Source organism: Planococcus citri, chromosome 3 (genome assembly GCF_950023065.1).
Source record: "Planococcus citri chromosome 3, ihPlaCitr1.1, whole genome shotgun sequence".
Lineage (NCBI taxonomy): Eukaryota > Metazoa > Arthropoda > Insecta > Hemiptera > Pseudococcidae > Planococcus > Planococcus citri.
The window spans coordinates 73,229,458-73,247,551 of record NC_088679.1 but is presented as its reverse complement, the minus strand read 5'-3'; the positions used below and the strand labels follow the sequence as shown (position 1 = coordinate 73,247,551).

Sequence of the window (18,094 nt, the reverse complement as noted above, 5' to 3'; positions counted from 1 at the left end):
GTCATATGTATAAGTACTCTCTAAATTTGAAACAGTCAATTTCACTGCTTAGCAGTCACGACATTTTGCCTTTTTAAAGCAGTAGTTTTGTTTTACTGCAAAACAGTGAAAAATTACTGAATTGGTCAGTAAAAAATCATTTTGACTGACCAATTCAGTAATTTTTCACTGTTTTGCAGTAAAAAAAAAACTACTGCTTTAAAAAGGCAAAATGTCGTGACTGCTAAGCAGTGAAATTGACTGTTTCAAATTTAGAGAGTAGAAAGGTGAAATGATAACCATCGTATCATGTTTACTTTGTAAAACCAAGCAGGTAGCTAGACACAAATTAATTACCAACAAAAAAAAAAAATTAAGAACCAAAAATTAGCTCATTTTATGGTACCTATTTTTTGGCTGTCAAAAATTTCCAATATGCTAATATCGATAATTTGATATGAAACCTTCAATATTTTGAGATATCAATATCCCTTGGATAAAATATCGATAATTTCGCATCACTGATCAGTATTGTAATGCAACCTCCTCCTGGCGCAAAACCAGTCCCAACATTTTAACCTAATGAACACTCTGCTCATCCTGAAAAATGAAGAAGTAAACATTTATCAAAAAAACAAGAACTGGAATAAACTTTTAATTCTTGAAATGGATGGTATAGTTGAACGATTGGAAAAATTGCTTCAAAATGCTTTTTCTTTGCCCGACTTACAAATTGAAGTAGCCGAAAATAAATTCTGAAAAAGTCGGAACGGGACATTTTCCGAAAAATTATCGTGAATATGATTCGTTTGTTGTGGTAACTTCTTGTCCAGGATTAAAATGCAAGGAGTTATGTATTTCGACATGAATTCAATGAATATTCACCACTTTATGCGTTGGGTAATTTATTCAATTTCAATTTTACATCAAAAATTACTTACTTGTTCTGAGCTCTTCCGAAAAATTTTTGAGGAAGTGATTTTTGGTTGAAAAGAGAAACAATTTTGTTGTGCGGTGTTTTTTGGTCCAGGAATGTAAGAAATTTAAATATCTTGACATGAATTCGATGAATTTACAAAATCTTTGATTTTTTTCTCACCCTTTTACGCACGATTAGGTGATTGGTTCAATTTGGATCCTACATTAAAAATTACTTATTCTTTTGAGCTCGCTTTTTCATCAGAGTACTCGCTGCTGTTTTCATATAAATTTTATGAGCTACTCCTGGCGCAGAACTCGTATCTATATTTTTACCCAATGAACTGCTCATCTTAAAAATTGAAGGTACCTACTAAACATTGTTCAAAGAAAAAAGAAAACATTTAATCGTTGAAATGGACGGTAAGTAAGTTGAACGATAAGAAAATATTTCTTTAGATTTTTCTTTGGCCAAATTATAGATTAAAGGAGGGCCGAATAAATTCTGAAACTAATATTAAAACGAACATTTCCGGACTAATTATGAAAGAAAAGATTCGTTTGTTGGATAGGGAGCGAATTTTGTTGGGGTATCTTCTGGTCTATAATTGAAATAGTTACAAGGAGTTTTGTAGTATTTCGACATCAATTCGATAAATTTACGAATTTCTTGAATTTTTTTCACCACTTTTTGCGCTAGGTGATTTATTCAATTTCAATCTTACATTAAAAATTACTTACTTTTTCTGAGCTCTCTATTTTATCATTATCGGACAATCGTATAGTAGACTTGTGTGAAATGTGCTCCTGGCGCAATACTCGTCACAACATTTTTACCCAATAAACACGCTGCTCATCTTGATGAATGAAATAGTAATCATTCATTAAAGAAAAAACCACCGGAGTGAACTTTTAAGCGTTGAAGTGGATAGTAAATTGAACAATTTTTGCTAAACTTACAAATTGAATGAGCTGAGGATAGGTTCTGAAAAAGTGAGAAACAATCATTTTTTGAAAAATTATCGAGGAAAATGATTGTTCGTAGGAGAGAGAATTAATTCGATGAATTTTTCTTTTTTTTTTTTTTTAATTTTTTCCCTCCTCTTTATGGACTAAGATAATTTTGTTGAATTTGAATCCTACATTAAAAATTACTTACTACTTTCGAGCTCGCTTTTTCTTCGTAGTTCGCGATAATCCGTTTATGTAAAATCTTCTTCTGGTGCAAAACCAGTCCCAACATTTTTACCTAATGAATACACTGCTCATCCTAAAAAATGAAGAAGTGAACATTTTTCAAGGAAATATGAACACTGAAGTAATCTTTTAATCGATGTAGTGGATGGTAAGTTGAACGATTGGAAAAATTACTTCAAATGTTTTATCTTTGTCCAACTTACAAATTGAAGTAGCTGTGAATAAATTCTGAAAAAGTTTTGTTTATTGAATAGAGAATAAATTTTACTGTGGTAACTTTTTTTCCAGGATTAAAATGCAAGGAGTTACGTATTTCGACATGAATTTGATGAGTTTTTCATTTATTCAAATTTTTTTCTACTCTTCATGTACTGATAGGTAATTTTTTCAACTTGAATCCTACATTAAAAATTATTTACTTCTTTTGAGCTCAGTCAAGTGGGTGTAAGCCAGTAAGCCGGTCTTACACGAAAACAAGAAAAAGAAAGAAAAAAGAAAATATGATTTCAGTAGGTACAGAAATTGTACAGAAAATCTTGAATCTCAAATCGTGAAATGAAAGAATCAAATTTATCTATTGAAATGCGGGGTTGGGGCATAGGCAAGTTGTTCTGCTGGAAGCCTTAAACATTGGGTAAGTACTTATTTCTGATCGTTCAAGAACAGTTACCGACTTTTTACTCTCATTTCTCTCAGTGTACCTATCTACTTATTTCAAGAGAAAAAAAAACGTAATTAATTTTTCAAAATTGAATGAATTGTATTTTCTTTGCATTCTTCAAGATGAATTTTGAAAATTTTAGTTCCTAGTCTTAATTTTTAACTTTGAAGGTCTGAAGAGAGGAAAGAATACAATATGTTTGTGATGTCACTATCAGCTTAATTTTCAATCAAAATTCAATGCAAAAAATTGATGTGAAATAAAAAATTGTTGTGATATTTTGCATCTACATTAAACACGTATTTTGAACTCGTTTAAAAGACGTGGAAATTTTCAGCTTTTAAACTGAGTATAGGGAAAATTTTTTGCAACACTGCGCTTAAATTGTAAATGTTGTTTGGATTATAATTGTTATAAATCGGAGTAAGTACAGGGTATCATATTTTTAGGGGCAATTTTTTTTTTTCAAATAAAATATTAAGCTCACAAATTAAAGGAGTTTCGAATAGATTTCGAGATGACAATGAACCCTCCTTGGGAAAATTTAGTTGTTCAATTGTTAGAAAGAAGACAACTGTGTTTAGGATAACTTCTTTCATAAAAATAACATTGAACTTTAAGAACTTTAGAACTATATTATTGTAATGATCAGATGAGTTCGGGTTTCGATGTTGATCATTTAACGATAACGAGTTTGGTTTTTAATTACTCATTTCTCTTCAACTTTCAAAATAATTTGAAAGAATTTTGACCATTTTTCAGAGTCTTTTCAAACTACATACTTTTGTACTCGTAGTTCCAGAAATCATCCGTTAGGTTATATGTACCTAGGTACTAAAATTAGGTAAAAGAATGCTCAAAATTGAACATGCAAATAAAGCGATCAGTACAGTACATTCCTCACATTCAAAAAAAAAAATCCACTTCTCTAACACTAAATTAAATTAAACTTTCAATATCCCTTACTTCAGGTGCGGTTCAAGTTGAACTTATAAAAAGTACCTACCTACAGATCTAGCACCCGAGATAGGATTCACAACGTACCTACAAGAGTGAGTTAAACCACGAGAGTGAAGTGTATATTTTGCTGAACAGAAAGGGATCATGTTTTCTTCATTTACGCTTCAGAAATTGAATGAAGCTGCAGAGTATAGCGAGAGCGATGCCTTTAGAATTATTACGACTGAATAATAGATTAGCTAACATGGTTGAAAGTTGCGTATGGCGAGAAAAGAGGCAACTAGGAGATTATTATTCAAGATAAGACAACCATAGTGAAGCTGGGATATGTTAAATGAGAGATTTATCGTACCCGTAAATGTTATCAAAGGATGATAAAAAGGTGCAATTTGACCATACATCCATTAAAATTACTAAAGAGACTTGTATATATATAACGTTGAAATGTGAAAGGATGTATACTAAATGACATTTTAAATTCATCTGTTGCTATTAAAGCCCCACTATATACGTAGCTCCGAGTACATTTCATATAAGATGAAAAAAGCGAAAAATTTAATTAAATCTTCAGACTGGTGTACGATGAGTAGGTAGATATATCTCTCATTAGCAAACATTAAAAGTATATAGGTACCTATTTACTCCTGATACTATTTTTTTTTCAATACCTACTCACATTAGTATAGTAGGTATCTCTGAAAAGGTGCATAAAAAAGAGAAATTTTTGAACCGAGTCAAACCTTTGCTCGAAAAGGTGAAAAAAATCTGTTGCTGTTTGATGTTGAAGTAATCTTTTTTTTTCTTTTTTTTTTGCAAATTTAGTCTTATTTGGTTATTTATACCTACTCGTACTATACCGTTGTTTGTTGCGTTATTCCCGGAGGAATTTTTTTTTCATCTCATAATATAAATCAAAAAGAAAAACTATACATTACATTTTTGTGTTTGTTTTGATACGAATATTTCTTTACATCGTGTATTACAGTTGCTCCAGTACTGAAATTAGAGCTCGGAGAGAAAATGAATCCGGAAGATATCGAAGAAGGAGATGATGTTTATTTCGAATGCAAAATTACCGCTAATCCGCAAGCTTACAAGGTGGAATGGAGTCATAACGTGAGTTGGAGTTTTTTATATTTTTTATTTTTCTCATATTTTTTTTCTCTTTACTCCCGTTACACCATCATTGTATTGTGTAAAATAAGGGAAAGTTTTTTTTATTTAAGATCGCTAACGTTTTATTCGGTGTTTTGCAAAATACTGCTACGTTTATAGAAAACGAACGCGCCAGTGTGGAATAAAATAGGTATACAACTGGCATAATTCGGGGGGCTTTTCGCGAAATTAAAATACACGCTGCATTGTATACTATACCTATAGTATAGTGGAGGTAAGTACCGCAGCAATATGACGTCACAAAAGCTACAAATAAATCCCTAATGCCGGGTATTCCTTTTGATAATTTCATTCGCCCCGCTTTTCGAAATAAATATTTTGCATAAAAACATCGGGCTTTATGTATAGGGTAGTTGGAGTTAGAACTCTGTGTAGTGTGGAGTAGAATGGCCATTTACCTATTATACAAATGAAAAGAGTGCAAAAATTACTGCCCAGTTTTGTTGAAAATTCTACATTCGTGTTGCCAAAGGGGTACCGGTACGTGTAGTCGTCAACGTACGGCAGTAATTATTTTTTAGAGTGTTTCTAGGTTTGAATGAGAGATTGGGCTGAAGGGTCGGGGAGGTTTATTATTTTGGAGTGCGTGGTTTTGTGAAATTGGTCAGTGTGAGCTGACACCTGTGTGCTGTGGAGGGTTTCTTTGTAATTTTTGATGTGTTAGTCGAACGAGATGTTTCGATGTTTTTGGTCGTACAATCAATAGATACCTACGAAACTCAATTGGAGTTTTTTTTTCTTTGATGTTAGGGATCTGTGGATATTCAAGTTGAGTCACTAAAGATGAATTGAATATGGGTGAATTGCGAAAAAAATGTAGGAGGATTTTGAGCAAATTCAGTAAAGACCTTCATTTAGAGTTGAAAGTTACTGAGAAATTTTTTCCAGCTGCGAAGGTGCTTCTGTAAGGGAAATATAAGTCATCAAACTGGGGGCATTTTCAAAAAAAATCGTAGTTTTTTTATTCAGTCCCTATCCAAAATATTTTGGGTGTAATGGATCAGTTCTAGATGAAAATACTTATTTGAAATTCTAGTATCGACCTAGTTAGGGCACTGTCATAAAAATCCAAGATCATTCTTAGGGTTTTACTAAGCGATGAAAAATTTTTATAGCACTTATTTTTGGGTAAATTCTCGTTTTGAAAATTCCCTGTGGGTATGACGAATTTGTGTGCGGAAGTACTTATGTATGTAAATTGCGCCGGCTGCAAGTTTCCAATTCGGAAAAAATTAAAGTGAAACTTGTATTATTTCACATAGAAATGATATGATGGTATGAACTTACATCATAAAGGGATACCTAAATTGTGATATATTGTCGTCACTCTTTTATAAGCCAGTAGATAATTATTAGGTAGACATTAATTCATCTTCCATTTTGACACCTCCAATTTCCATCAAATGTCTTATGAACTGAATCAAGAAAAAATTAATGAAAATAAAAAAATGATATCTACTTACTTAGACAATACAGAAATTATCAATGAAAATAAAAGATTCCAAATAAAATTAGCTAGAAGTATAATGAGTACTTGATATAAATAATATTTAGTAAGAACACAATCATATTGGCAGCATTCTCATTGTTAAATCACACATCACACTACAACAAATTTGTATTTTAAAATATAAAGGATATAATGAACAGCTATGTTTTACAATACAGAAGTTATAAATACTTAAGTGTAAAAAATTTGAAATAAAATTAGCTAGGAAAAATTAAAATAAATTATGAAGTCACAATGAGAATGACATTGACTGACGATATTCAAATATGTACCTAATTGAAATCACAAAATGAAAGAATGACTAAATTGTAAAAATTAATCAAATGGTTTTTTAATCTTTAAATAAATTAAAAGATCATTCTGTGCAAAATAACATAATATACTCTAAATATGCTGAGATATTTCATCCATTTTCAAATTGACCAATGACATTGTAATATCTAAAACAGAATTTGAAACAAAGTTCACTAACTTCATTTTGTGACCTTAAATAATTTAAAACATTGTAATTCATTTTACTTTTCAATTTCATTGAATGGTAACTTATGTACACGTACCTATGGGAAACAGTTTTTTTGCAACACTCCATTTAAGATGGCTCTGCTTGTCCTACTGTTACCATCCTTGTATGGATGAACCGTTAGTAGAAACAATTTGAAGATTATCACACCGAGCAGAGGATCATATTTTTTCTCCTCAAAAGATGAAAAAAATGGAACCAAGCCATGCATTAGTTTCTGCACCTGAAATGAACAAGGTTATTTTAGATCATAGGCTATAAAACAAAAAACAAAGAAAATTATCAAAATCAATATTGCATGATAATATTTTACCTGTTCCTAGAGAGGCATGTAGGTATAACTACCATCTGGGTTGCTAGATTTTCTTCTTTTATGATGATATTATTCAGCCTAATTAGGAATTAATGATTTACTTCTTCAAAACTAAAAATGAAAAAGTGTCTTACCTAACTGAGGTTCTAACTTAAAATCATCTTCGACTTCTTTTGTCACCTTTATGATTTTCTGAATTTTGTTTATGTTCAAAGTATCCACATATTCAATGGCATTCAAATGCCATACTTACATTTACGTGCTTATATAAAAATAAGTTTTTCATTACTGATATCATGAGAGTGTGTTCCCACTCCTGGGTTGACGCACAAAAGCAGGCTCTTTTATTAGCTACGTGAGAAGTATTGTTCCGTGAGTTTACAAGGACTGAAAAGTTACTTTTTGGTCTTAGGACTGAAATTAACTTGAAGTGCGCATGCAAGTGCGATACTGAAAACGCGTTTTCATGATATCACGTAATGAAAAATATCTTACAATGCAAGCACTGAGTGAGCATTTTATGCCTCACAAATTTACGTCCCTCTCCTTCGGTTCGGTCTGTAAACATTTGCTCGCCATAAAAACACTCACTTTCGGTGCTTATATTGTAATATGTGACGTGACGGGATAAAATCGACCTTCGGACCTAAAAAATTATTTTTCACTTTTTGATGGATTTTTGGTACTCGGACATTCAAAAATCATTTAAAACCACCCAGAAGTCCCTATGATTTGCATAGCTCCATATACATGGTAATCCAGTCAGAAATGTGCTCATTTTTTTGATTTTTTTGATTTTTTTTTGATTTTTTCATTATTTTCATTTTTAAATCGACCTGGAGGCGAAACAAAGCGTTCTACGAGAAAAATACAAATCGAGCAAAGTTGTAGAGAATTAAATTTCCAAAAACCTATAAGAGGTTTATTTTTCTCCAAAATGCATAGTTTTCCCGTTTTTATCAAAAAACTAAAACCTCATGATGATTACCATAGAATTTCTGTTTTTTGAGAAAAACGGAAAAACTATGCATTTTGGAGAAAAATAAACTTCTTATAGGTTTTTGGAAATTTAATTCTCTACAACTTTGCTCGACGTATTTTTCTCGTAGAACGCTTTGTTTCGCCTCCAGATCGATTTCAAAATTGAAATGATGAAAAAATAAAAAAAAAAATTGAAAAAATGAGCGCAATCACGGCTGAGCCCCCTGTATCAATGTAAATAACCATTTTACCCACTGATGTTCACACAAAACAGGCAAGAAACGTTATCCAAGACTATGTTTAGCTCAGTTTAGCCGGAGAACCTGATTAGAACGCAAGTGCTTCCGCTAAACGAGCAGAACTGGACTGAAAACTTTAACCCCCCATAACTCAAAAACTTATTTTCGGCTCGAAGGTCGATTTTGTTGCGTCGCGTCACGTCACATATACTATTGCTGAAATTAGATTACATTTTCTCACTACGACATACATGCCTAAGGCTTTTTTCCAAAACATCTTTCTCAATATTTTTCAAAATTTTTTCAATGTTTTCTTATAATTTTTCATTTTGTTCACTATTTTAATTTTAAGATCAATCTGGGAGCGAAACAAAGTGTTCTTTGTAAAAAATTCAGAGAACCAAAGTTGTAGAGATTAAAATTTTTAACAACCTTGTAAACAATTTATTTTTCTCCAGAGTGATGGTTTTTCCATGTTTTTCAAAACAATGAAATTTTGCAATATACTTAATTAAAATCACAGAACAAAAGAATGAATAAATCATGAAAATTAATCACATGATTTTTAAATCTTCTTTAAATAAATTGAAAGATTGGTTCTGTGCTAAATAACATATCCTCTAAATATGCAGAGATATTTGGTCCATTTTCAAATTGGCCAATGACGTTGTAATATCTAAAACAGAATTTGAAACAAAGTTCACTAACTTCATTTTGTGACATGAAATAATTTGAAACATTGTAATGCATTTTACCTTTCTATTTCATTTAATGGTATGTATACATATGGGAAATTCTTTTTTCTCAACACTCCATTCAAGATGGCTCTGCTTGTCCTACCATTATCATCCTTATACAGATTGAATATTCTCGCACTGAGCAGAGGATCATATTTTTTACTCAAGATAAAAAAATGAAACCAAACCTTGCATTAGTTTCTACACCTGAAATGAACAAGGTTATTTCAGATTTTAGGCTATAAAACAAAAAACAAGAAAAATTAGGTAAGGTGCACCGGGGGAAGTTGGAATTCGGGGTAAGTTAGAAAACTTGCTCTAGCGCCTAGAGGTTTATATCTGGCGAAGTGCCACTAAAGGTGACTTGAGGGTACTACCCCTACTTCATCACGGCATAAAAATTTTCGCGATTCAGTTTCATTTTAGATGTCTTTGGTTCAATTGTATTTTGTTGTTGTTTTGAACTTATTTTGAATTTGGTCTAAAATACAGACTTTCTATTTCTTAGTTTTTCGCATATAGCGGACGAACCGTGCGTCCTAGTGAAAATCTGATGAGAGTTATCTCAAAGAGAATTAAATTCTCTACAATTTTGTGTTTGTGCAATTTTTCTAGGACGCTCGGTTTGTGATCTACGCCTCTGCAAAGTTTAGCCTGTTCTGACTTCCCCCAATTGGGGTAAGTCAGGACAGTTTATATTTTATTCCACTGAGCGAAAGCTACTGTGTCAATCACACTCAAATTTTTACCATAGGTTAAGAACCCTTATGGGAACCTACATAATAAATTTGATCCATATTAGTTCATTAGAAGGGGAGTAACAGCTGGTCAAAGTTGAAATTGCGAAAAATCATTCTGACTTGCCCCGGTGCACCTTATCAAAAACAATATTGCATGATAATACTTTACCTGTAAGTAGGGAGGCATATGTACATTCTTCAAAACGAAAAATGAAAAAGTGTACAATTACATGTGTAATACACAATATATAACTAAGGTTCTTACCTAAAATTATCTTCAACTTCTTTCATCACCTTTATAATTTTTTGACTTTCATTTATGTTTGAAGCATCCATGTAAGTATTCAATGGCATTCAAATGCCATATACTTACTAATACAAAAATAAATGTTGCTGAAATTAGATTAAATTTTCTCAATACAACATAATTAAATTATCAACTTACCTACACACCTAAGGCTTTTTTTTCCAAAACAACGCTCTGAATATTTTTCAGAATTTTTAAAATTTTTTCTTGTAATTCTTTGTTTTGTTCCGAAAGAGATTGGCTCTGCATTTTGACTATTAGGGTATGTTCATAAAAATACGGAATATATAATTATTCTTTTTCTCAAAACATACGTGAAACTTATTAAATTCATAATTGAAAATGAAATGAATCATTTGTACACTAACTTACATTCTTTTCCAATATTGAACAGATGGGTTATAGTTGAGTTAATTTCCTTTTGCTAACCTATGGCGGCACGAATGGTCTTAACCAAGCGCCACTGAAATAATATGTTAGGTACCTACCTACTTTTTTGAACATTATTACAAACTTCTAATCATAACAGACAACTCCGTTTTCAATGAACCTTTATAACTATACAAATTTTTACAGAGAATATTTAATTTATAAATTTTAGTCAACACATCAAATTCACATCAAATTAGAGCTTTAAATTAATCACGATAATGTCTGCTCTAGTACTGAAGCATACAAAAAATACAATGTATGCTTTGTACATTTTATAAGACACGTGGTTGGTACATTTTAATGAAACTGCACCTGATAGGTCGACACTTACGCAGGAAAATGGCCTTTGTTTTTTTTTTTAGTTTTTGAAACCAAGTGATGTGGAATGAAATAGCTACAAATTTTCCTTTGGAGTTCCATATCTGTAGAAGTGTTTCTCTTCTTAGGTGTCTAGTGAAAAAAATGGTCTAAACACCAAGCCGAAGAACAGAAATCCGGATGTTTCTTGAGCAGCAATTTTCACTGGGTGGCCAAAAGAACTATGGTATGATGAGTGTGAAACAATATTTATAGGTACCTTTTGTCTAATTAACTGAACCTTTTATCACTATCAGTGTAAATTGGTCACATTATCTGTGATGAAATTAATTTGGTCATTTATCAATTTACTATCTGAGAGGTTAAATATTGAAGAAAACAAAATTACTTACCTATAAAAAATCTCTTCTCGTCTTTAAACAGTAAAACAGTTGAAATTGAAAGTGGCCATCTTTTAATTTCCACTCACCAGCCAAGATGTGAAGATGTAGCATAAACTAAGATCGAAAAATGATTCCTGTAACTGTATCTAGGTATTTTTTAAAAAATGTTTTGTTCGTTTTTGATCTCTCCCCCTCCCTTCATTTAATAACAGTGGTGAAATCAATTTCCCACTATAATCAATTCAAATCCATTCATCGGTACAGGGATTTATTCGTTTGCATTGCAGTGAAACATAATCTTATCAATTTTTTCATTATTTCAATTTTGAGATAAATATGGAGACAAAACGAGGTGTCTTACGTAAAAAATTCACAGAATCAAAGTTGCAGAGAATAAAACTTCTAACAACCTACAAACGATTTATTTTTCTCCACAGTGCATACTTTTTCCATTTTCTCAAAGAAAAAAAAAGAAATTTTGCGATATAATCATAAAGTTTCTGTTTTTACTGATGGAAATGAAAAACTAATCATTCTAGAGAAAAATTTTTTTTTTAGGTTGTTGGAAATTTCATTCTTTACAACTTTGGTTCTATGCATTTCTCACTTAGAACTTTTCGTTTCACCTCTAGATTGATCTCAAATTGAAAATAATCAAAAAATAAAAAATGAAGATACCCTGTATATGGACCTGTGCAAATCAATACTGCACACCAGGGACTTCTGGGTGGTTTCATATGAATGTTGAAGCTTCAGGGCACAAAAATTGGCGAAAAAGTGAATTACCTACTTACTGAATTTTGACACCGATAGTGGGTTTTAAATCTTGCAAATTATTATTGGTGTTCACCCAACACATCTAGATATTTCTACTTGTATCAGAAAAATTGAAAATTGAATGAAATGGATAGTCGATTTAATGATTTAATGATTAAAGTTCACAAAATGTGTTCACTTAACACATTTATTAAATTTCTATCAAAAAAATTAAAAATTGTATGAAATGATACACATTATTACAAGAAAGTAAATATCTACCTACCATATTAACAAAACTGTTTTTAGCTAAGCCAGGTATGCCTCCCTTTAACACAGCTTTTATCGAAATATAGTTTCGAAAATAAAGCGTCAAGTATATTGATTGTGACTAATTCGAAAGCACTGCCTTGAATTGAGTTTGATGAATCCGAATATCAATTTAATTTCTCGATTCAACCACTCAGTGTCCCTCTAGATCATTTTAATAAAAATAAAGTTAGCAATTAGAACACTGAAAGGTTGAATTTTAAAAATTAGAGGATATTCGAACTCTTTGACCTCGATTTTATAGGAATTAGACACATCACACGACTCTTGAAATTTTTTGATTTTTCCCCGGAATGGAAGCTGGGGATCCCATGATGGGGCTGAATGCAGAAATCAGAAAATACCCAAGTGGATATTTGAATAGATGTTGAATAAATTATGAAACATTTCATGAAAACTCTTGCACGTTTTTTGTGACATTTGAAAATATCGTGTAACACCGTTACGGAATGATTCAATTGGTTTACGTATTCATCAGAAATATTTTCATCATTTCTCTAAAAAAAAAAAAAAAAAAAAAAAGAAACGACATAATATTATAACTATCCACACGACGAATAAAAGCTTCATATAGCAACGTTTGTGACCTACTTGACTTGCACCACCTTTCATAGTCTTGTGAAAAAACTACCCTATAAAAATTACATACTCTTAACCTAATAATTTTTCGAGTCATTTCGAAAATACCTTGATTACTGCGTATCACGTAGCAAAAAAGAAAATCTCGAGCCTTGTTGGCGTGATCAAAAACAAACCTCCCAAAAAAGGGAACGCTTAATTTGCAGCTACGCGAATTTCTTTCTCTCTTTTTTTTTCTTCAAACACACCTTTCGTAGGTATATATATATACCGACGAGTATTTTTCCAGAACACGATTCGACAGCGTATAGAAAAAAAAATAAAGAAAAGAAAAGAAAGGAAGCCGTTGATTTCGAAAATTATACGCTACGAATAAAGGTGCCGAAGAGAGAAAAAAAATGACATATGATTTTATACATAGAGTTTATAGTTTATATTTTTTTATACTCCGGGAATTTCTTTCTCTGTGATTTTCTCCTTTCGGTATCCTTTTTATTATACGCATATTCTTGTTGGAAAATCATCGAACCCTTATTTTATTAGCGATGAAAAACTATCTCTCCTTACTCGAGTGTGTAGGTATATATATATAGCATCGAGACTCTGTGAGAAAATATTCGACCGAATTCGAATACATTATAATGCTTTATATCGCCGCGTACCTACTTCGCCCTTTTTTTCCACCTCTGTAGCCCTCCACCCCCTCCTCCTCCCCCCATTCATCAATTGTATAAAACTAACTACGAGTGCGGGTAGAGAAAAACAAGAAACAGAGAGAGGTAGAGAAAAAAATAAAGAGAGAAAGTGCTGGAAAAACCCACCAGACCACACATCAAAAGAAATTTTATTCGCTTCGTAGCGTACTTTAGTACCTACTTTGAAATATGTAGGTAGGTAGAGGTACTGCGATGTTCGGCTTGGGCATTTTTCAAGCATTACCTTGGCATTGTCAGACCAAATACTCGAGTTGAGTGAAGAAAAAAACAGTCGTCGCATTATCAATAACCTATCATCGTCGGATAATTTTTCCTTTTTTTTTTTTCAAACGAGAGACGAAAATGATACATTGTGTAGAGAGGTTGAAGTGTAGACACATGTAGAAGGACCTGCTCGAATGAGATAATTAGGTAAACAGACACCTATGATACGAGATTTCCAATTTGTATAACCAAGAGGTATTCACATATGATTCGAGGGAAGGATAGAGGTGTGGATGTCGCAGCTAATGAGCAAAAAAATAATGATAAAAATGAGTAGGTAGTTGGAGTGTGAATTAATAAAGTGATAGCCTCGAACCAAACAATAGGAAATTGGAAGAGGATCCCAAATAACACCATCTGAAAAAATTTCAGTCATTTAAATTCATTTTTCGATTTTAATTCAAATCCGGCTCACTGTGAAAAAATCAAAATTTGATCAAATTCGCATGAAAGGCTGAAATGTGGTTTGTATGTACTCTATTTTTGACCATTAGATTGGTGATGGCTTTGAACCTTTTTGGAGCTTCCATGAAGATTTTAAGATTCTCCATTTTTTGAGAAATTGCTGTAAATAGGGTGAAAATGAAATTCAACTCATATGAATTCGGATGTATATTCTTTGTTGCCCTTTGGTTCGATTTATGCACAAATTTTTGAGTTTGTAGGGGGTGAATCTCATTTTCACTGTACTTATCTATAAGTATAGATTTTTTTTTCAACTGGAGGATCCAAAAATTCCTTGAAGGTTCTAGAACGGTTCAAACCTACACCACAATCAGCTTGGTCAATCGATAATATAGAGTAAAAATTAAAATTCAGCTGTTTATGACAATTTGATCAAATTTTCATTTTTTAAATAAGTATTGAGCCCAGTTAAAATTTTTAAAAATTCGTCAAAAATCCAAAAGTGAATTCCAGGTTTTGAAATCATTTCTAGTGAATGTGTTTTGGAATCCTCTTTCAATTCCTTTTTGACAGAAGCAAAAATGTTGTACCAGTTGGGATGTTTTCCTTGTCAGCTCTTTGAGTTATTGTTCACTATAATGTTGTCACCTGCTTGTCACTTGAAGAGTCCGTGAATTTTCAATTTTTTCCCTCGAAAATTTGATAAAATAAATTCAAAGTTGTGTAGGTATTCAGAATTCTGATGGAGACAATAAACAACTGATCTACAGGTGAGGTTATTTTTGGGAGTTTGGTGAAGAATATTCTTTTGGCAATAGCCTATACCAGTAGATCTACTTCAGGGCTCACAACTGAACAATCTTTTCTGTTCATTTTCAATTGTGCCCTACAATTTAATTTTTTTTTCATTAAGATCCTCCTCTCATCTTAATCAAAAGATTGAAACGGGAGTTGATGTATCTAACAATGAAATGGGGAAGTTGTTACCCCAACTTGCGAAAAAAGCGAAAAATTTCCAATTAAAGAAACTTACTTACTTTCTGCAACTTAGTTCTCATTATTTTGATGTGCGCGTAAGCATGGCCATTTTGATGCAAAGAATATTTTTGAACTAAACGCCGCCGTAAGATTAAAAAAAAAACAAAAACAAACAACAAACAAACAGAACACAACTAAACAGAAACGAAAATGAATCAAAAAAGCACGCATTAAAATTCTTATAACCAAAATTTTAAGATAAAGATAAAAATCCAACCTTACTTATTACTTCTTACTTAACGTTTAGTTAATACACAAATTAAATTGTAGGTACTACAAACAGATCTATTCGGAAGTTTTAGTTCTTTCAATGTTCCCCCTAAACGGTGTTTGAAAATTACGTACAAAGTATATTCAAAATTTTCAGAGCTGAAGTTCATTTTCATTTGCCAATTTTGTTTTCATGACATTTTTAAAAACTACAAATAGGTATTTCATTTTTTTCAAGCAATATGAACCGGTGAGAATATTTATTTTTTCGCCATTCCTCCCTTCACAATTTGAAAAGTATCATCTTCGGGTCATTCTGGAGCCACTAGCAAGCTTTCAATTTCCTCCAGAAATTTCATATTGTTCTAGAAGGAGTGAAAATAATTTTCAGCAATCGTAACTGGACACCATACTTGGCAGACTCAGTTGGTAATCTCGAAATTCCAGCAGTATCAGTTCAAATGTACATTTTTGACCAATTTGTTAATTCCAAAAAAATTTAAGTACGTAAAGGGTACATTTCCCCCTACCCACCCATTCACGGAAGGGGGTTAAAAACCACCTAGAAGGTTAGTGCTAGGTTAGTGCTGGTTAGTGCACGCATCCCCGACGTTAGTGCACGCCCCCTTCACCCCCATTTTTTAAAAAATATGTGGGGGGGTACAGGGAAACGTGGTACCCCCCCATTCACGGAAGGAGGTTAAAAACCACCTACAAGGATAGTGCTAGGTTAGTGCTGGATAGTGCACGCATCCCCAACGTTAGTGCACACTTCCTTCATCCCCTTTTTTGACTTTTTTAAAAAAATTTGTGGGGGGGTACGGAGAAATGATTTACAAAAAAAGGGGAAGAACGTCGTTGAAAGGGTTAAAACTCACATAGTTCGATTCAGTTTCGTTAGTGCTGGTTAGTGCACACACTTATACAATTATTCCCCCTCCCCCTCCCTCCCCAATATTAAATAAATAATTTTACACCCTATGATCCAGTAAAATGAGCATCAAATAGGGAAAATCAAAGTGGTAAGCTGATTTTCGGTATATTGGTCCATTTTGATCTCCTGAAAACGAATCCGAGGAGTCTCCTATTGTACCGGATCAGCTCTCCCCCACCCTCAATCGGGGTTTGGCCAAAATCTCAAATAGAACATATTGACTCTAGCGCAAAAATGGTTTTAAAAAATGTTCTTCTACTTATACATCAAATTTCCCATCAGATGAGCCATTGATCAAATTTCCAGTCCCAAGGGGGGGTGGACCTACGGCGCTTCGAACATAAGAGGGTTTGGGATAGCTTCATAACGTTGATAGTTAATCATCATTAAATCGATTATATTGTTGTTTTACCAGGCGCATTATTTGACCCATGTTACAAGATGTATTTTTCAAGGTAGGGCTGTAAGGTAATTTATGTCGGTAAATTACAGCGGTAAATTACTGTGTTTTACCAAAAGTTTATTGTCGTATTTTACCATCATTTACCAAAAAGCAAAATGGAAGACTTTTTTTTGCAACTTTCTTTCATAAATTTCCTAATTTCCCTGGAAATTTCTAAATTGAAAGTTACCAAAAATTTTCCCTATAAATTTCCAAAAATTTCCGTGGAAAATTTCCTATAATCTCTAATAACATCTAAGACCGATGAAAATTTACTTTGAGGACAGGTCAGAAGTTCTGTAAATCATTTCTCCGTACCCCCCCACAAATTTTTTTAAAAAAGTCAAAAAAAGGGATGAAGGAAGTGTGCACTAACGTTGGGGATGCGTGCACTATCCAGCACTAACCTAGCACTATCCTTGTAGGTGGTTTTTAACCTCCTTCCGTGAATGGGGGGTACCACGTTTCTCTGTACCCCCCCACATATTTTTTAAAAAATGGGGGTGAAGGGGGCGTGCACTAACGTCGGCGATACGTGCACTAACCAGCACTAACCTAGCACTAACCTTCTAGGTGGTTTTTAACCCCCTTCCGTGAATGGGGGGGTACCACGTTTCCCTGTACCCCTCCACATATTTTTTAAAAAATGGGGGTGAAGGGGGCGTGCACTAACGTCGGGGATGCGTGCACTAACCAGCACTAACCTAGCACTAACCTTCTAGGTGGTTTTTAACCCCCTTCCGTGAATGGGTGGGTAGGGGGAAATGTACCCCCTAACTACATTTTCAAAAACAGCATAAAATGGGCGGTTTTTTTGTGGAGTGCTTTCAAAGCATTTTCAGAAATCTTTGGAAAGATTTGACAATTTTGGATAGAATTGAGAACTTGCGGAGTCTCTAAAATGGACTGATTGGGAGTACTTTGAGTCGATTAGTCATACCTACAAATAGACCAGAACATTTTTTAAATGAAAAAACCTTTCATAATTTGACATTTTTGAAAATTTTCCCCCCTTTTTTTCTAAAATTTACAAATTGGTCAAAAATTTA

At 32.8% G+C, this 18,094-nt stretch overlaps 1 protein-coding gene across 1 annotated transcript in view; it reads left to right on the top strand.

Moving 5' to 3' along the window:
- The window catches only part of side-VI (sidestep VI), a 464,426-nt gene that overhangs the window by 354,937 nt on the left and 91,395 nt on the right, over nt 1-18,094 (top strand). Inside the window, exon 8 of the mRNA XM_065354946.1 lies at nt 4,701-4,831. Within this exon, the coding sequence (XP_065211018.1) occupies nt 4,701-4,831 (131 nt within the window). The remainder of the gene's footprint in view (nt 1-4,700; nt 4,832-18,094) is intronic.